The following is a 4,376-nucleotide window of genomic DNA, read 5'->3' as shown; positions in this document are numbered from 1 at the left end:
CAGTCGTCATACTGTTAGTCATATGGGGAGTCTAATGAAGGTGGTCTGAAAACGTTGTGCTTCCCGAGGACTGAGGGGAGAGGAGTGGTGGGGGGGAAGAAGAAGACCGGGGAAGGGGAAAAAACAGTACAAAAAAAACAAGCGAAGGCAAAAATAGACAAACCATAAACAAAACACAACCCATAAACCCAAATGTGACCATACCCGGAGCATCGCAAATACAAACCCTGACTGAGCGCTATAGCTCAAAGCTCAACAGCAGAACTTATCTTCCGGGGTCCCGTTCCCTATACTAAAAGCGGGAAGCCCATTGTAACACGGAAAAGTATCAAGTGAACAAACAAAAAAACAAAAAACTCAAGTGTATATATATATATATGCATAAAATAGCAATTATACTAACATCCATAGATAGGTAAACAGCCTACCAATATAAGCATAGCAGGGGGCAATAAGGCACTGACATAGATCTCAAGTAACATACATAAATAAAATAAGGCCCAGAGATCAAGTAAAACAAAATAGAATTGCACTTTAAGGGTTAAAACCCATAGAAGGAATCAGTTCAAACAGCATTCAGAACAGTCCAAGTACCTGGGTCCCATGTAGTGTAAACAGTAGCAGGTACATTCATGTTCATTGCAATATCAGCACTAGGCTCAAACTATCACTGCAAATACCAGAGCGGCCAAAGTGCATGTACAAAAAGTGTCCATGAAAGCAGAATACAAAAAAAAGTCATAGTCTCTTACTAAACGTCCCATCAGACGCGTGAGACTGATTCAGCGTCAGGACGAATGGATGCTATGTAGCATTTAGCCTCTGCCACCGAGGAGAATCTCTTCTTACCTCCCTCCTTCGATACGATGGAAAGCCTCGCAGGGAACAGCAGGGCTGGCTTGAGCCCTAGGTTGTAAAGCTCCGCCATCACCTCTCGGTATTTGTAGCGCTGTTCCATCACTTCGGGTGCGTAGTCCTCGTAGATGGCGATGGGCGTACCTTGGTATTGTAGCTTGCCTCTCCTGGCCCGGGCCTCACGGATAATATTCTCCTTCTGCTGGTACCTATGGACGCGGATGATGACCGGCCGTGGCCTCTGTCCCGGCTTGGGCTTGTCGGTGAGTGAGCGGTGGGCCCTGTCGCACTCCGGCGGCGAATCAAAGACGCCCTCACCAAGGACCTCCATCAGCAGCTTCGGGAAGAATGTCGAGGGATGAGTGCCCTCAATGGATTCTGGCAAACCGACAATTCTTATATTGTTGCGCCGGCTGCGGGACTCGAGATCAGTGACCTTGGCCACCAGTTTAGCATTGCTGTCCGTTAGCGTAGCACAAGTAGCCTCCAGGGCTAACATGCGTTCGTCCTGCAAGTTAGCATTGGACTCGAGCGAAGCAATTGTCTGCCCGTGGTCTGACACAGTCGCTTGGATTCGGTCTAGTTTGGCTTCAAGAGTTGAGATGGCAGACTTAAAGTCGGCAGAGAGAGCTCTACGGTGGTCTTCAAGGAGGCTAGCCATGTCCGCCATGTTGAGATCGTTGCTAGCTAGCTCGGGGCTATCGGTCCCGGCGGTTTTTTCTTTTTTGTTGCTTTTCGCCAATTTGGACGGCATACTATGGTGGCGTTGTGAGCGGAATAATATTAATGTTCACTTGAATGTAAGTTAAAGAAAAGTTATGGGCTTCAGAAAAGTTACAGCACAAAAGTTTGCGGGAGCAGAACTACGCACGTCTCTACTCTGTCATGCCCAACCGGAAGTCTCAGGCCTATACTGTTTTGAATAATTTTGTAATCCATTTCATATTGTGTACATTTGCAGAAAGTAGAAGAACTCCTGGCAGAATCAGAAGTGGAGAGTAGCAGTTTTGCTTCCACAGAGGAATCAATGGAGATGGCCACTGATGGCACCGGAACAGGTTTGTGATTGCCCCCAGGTTTTGTTTTAGAGGAGTACATTGGCTGGTTTTACCTTGCATGTTATCATGACTGGCACACACAGTGGACACATGAAAAAAAAAATCTTCTTTGTAATATGCACACCTTAGATCTTACACTTGTTATGTAAAACAAAAAGCTTAGCATTAGTCTTGTTCCCAACACCAAACATGCAACCGGCAAACCAGTCTGCTAAATATAATTATTGTAGAAAGTTGCTAGTCAGGCATGATATTGACTTACATATGCATTGGCTCTAGCTAAGCATTACTGTAGGGTACATGTTTATCATGATAATATTGTCTAGAACTTCTAACCCCTCGAAAATATTTTACAACATCACACTATGAAATTTATGTTTTCACCTGGTAGGAACGACAGAGTCAAGATCAGGCCTGCCAGACAGACTGGACTCAGACAGCTACTGTCAGCATCAAGACACAGACTGGGAAACAACTCACAAAAACAAAGACACAGTCAAAGGGTAATGCCACTATTGATTGGTTAATAGTACTGCATTATTAAATCGAAGTTTAATCAGTTCCTAAAAAAAAAAAAAAACAGTTTGACAGGATGAGCGCGTGTGTCATATAATACTGTATTACAGTACGGGATATTCCTTCTAATGTTGAGTTTGTTAACTCTAAATAGTAAGCAACAGATCAACATAGATTTGTGGTTTTATATAAACACAATATAGTATTCCATTGATCATTTCATTTCCAGCATGCCAGGTGACGCCCGAGATGCTGACTGCAAGTCTACCAGTACCAGGGAGGCAGAGAAAGCTGAAAGTCCATGGCACCAGAGACCCAGCTACACCTGACCGGCCACCACAGGCTGCCTCTAGCAGCAGAAGCAGCCAGGCGTCAAAGCTGGAGCAACACCAACTGGAAGACGCGTCGTCCAGCAGTCCAGCTGCACCACCATCAGTATCAGGCTCCTCAGACTGGGAACCCAGTAGCCCCATCTCAGCGGCTGATTCTTCCCACAAGTCAGATCTGTCAGAAAGTCGGGAAGCATTTGGGGATGAGATCTGCAACAAGGAACCCAAATACATCGTCTTTGGCTCCAGCCTCGGGAAACTGCTACAGTGGTGCCACTGTCCATCTTGCGGCAGCGTCGACATCCGTCACGTGTGGACAACCACTGGAACACTACTTAATATCCACCAAACATGTGACTCCTGTCTGCAGGCAACTGAGTGGCAGAGTCAACCGAGCATTGGAAACTTCCCTGCAGGCAACATGCTGTTGTCTGCAAGCATACTGTTTGCCGGTGCGTCGCCAACAAAGGTGCTGCAAGTCCTAAACCACATGGGTGTGATGACCTACGTGAAACGAACATTCTTCTCACAACAGCGAGACATCCTGCAGCCTGCAATACAGGGTGTATGGACGCAACAACAGGCAGCCCACATTGCGATGCTGCAGACTGAAGGGCGACCTCTGGTTCTGGGGGGTGACGGCAGGGCCGACAGCCCTGGACACTGCGCAAAATTTGGAACATACACTACAATGGAGCTGGAATCAAATGTGGTGCTAGACCTACAGCTGGTGCAGGTACAGTTTATATTGTTCAAGTTCAGGGTTTTGTGTGAGAAATTTAAAACTTCATCTGTAAATATTGTAATAGTAACAGTGTTTCAAATCATATTCAGCTCATTGCAGAGCTCCTGTCTAGTTATCTGCCTAACTGGAATGTCCCCTGCTGTATTTTCAGAGCAACGAGTGTGGTGGGAGCTACCATATGGAACTGGAAGGCCTGAAGAGGATGGTGGCCTTCTTTGAGGACATCCTGGAGATTGGCACTCTCGTCACAGACCGACATCGCCAGATTGCCAAATGGATTAGAGAGAATATGCCGTACACAAAACATCTGTATGACATCTGGCATGTAGCCAAGTGTATGTGTCAATGTTGTTTCTTTTGAAGTTCAAGGAGTAGAGTCTTCTATTGAGTTATCGTAAAGTTGTTATCACCAGACAGACAGTGCAGTGTAACAAATCTTATTTGCACACCTCACTCAAATAGATAGATCTCTTTATGATGTCAGTTTTATTTATTGTCTTTGCAGCTGTTGGGAAGAAGCTGAAAGCCATCTGCAAGCTCAAGGGCACATGGTGTAGTCCTAAACGATAGCTGGGGATTCTGGGTAGTGTAGTGTCTTCTGCCATCCTTTACTACGAAAACATATTTGTTTCTCCGAATCGAAGGGGAAAAATACAAAAGCATTGCACACAATTTAAACCAATCAATGTTGTGTAATTAAGGATAATCTGGTGTTCTTTAGTCGATGAGTAGTGCAGATATCACTGTAAATCAATCGACAGTAAGGGGAATACTTACTTCCGGGTGTACAATTCTCCGTTATCCAATGGGAATGGACGCTCACATTGCCTTTAAGGGCAGCCGACACAAACGAATGCCGTGCTTCCATAAGCG

At 45.6% G+C, this 4,376-nt stretch overlaps 1 protein-coding gene across 1 annotated transcript; it reads left to right on the top strand.

The window, feature by feature from the left end:
- Nucleotides 1-3,037: 3,037 nt before the first annotated feature.
- Nucleotides 3,038-4,073, top strand: LOC307029671 (uncharacterized protein; the record flags this gene model as incomplete). Its single annotated transcript, XM_079665750.1, has 3 exons — nucleotides 3,038-3,494; nucleotides 3,655-3,838; nucleotides 4,009-4,073. The coding sequence occupies exons 1-3, from the start codon at nucleotides 3,180-3,182 to the stop codon at nucleotides 4,071-4,073; spliced, it is 564 nt and encodes a 187-aa protein (XP_079521876.1). The 5' UTR covers nucleotides 3,038-3,179.
- Nucleotides 4,074-4,376: the final 303 nt, after the last annotated feature.

Source organism: Notothenia rossii (assembly GCF_949606895.1).
Source record: "Notothenia rossii genome assembly, chromosome: 2".
Lineage (NCBI taxonomy): Eukaryota > Metazoa > Chordata > Actinopteri > Perciformes > Nototheniidae > Notothenia > Notothenia rossii.
Note: the sequence above shows the minus strand (reverse complement) of the source record. Positions and strands in the feature narration are given on the sequence as shown.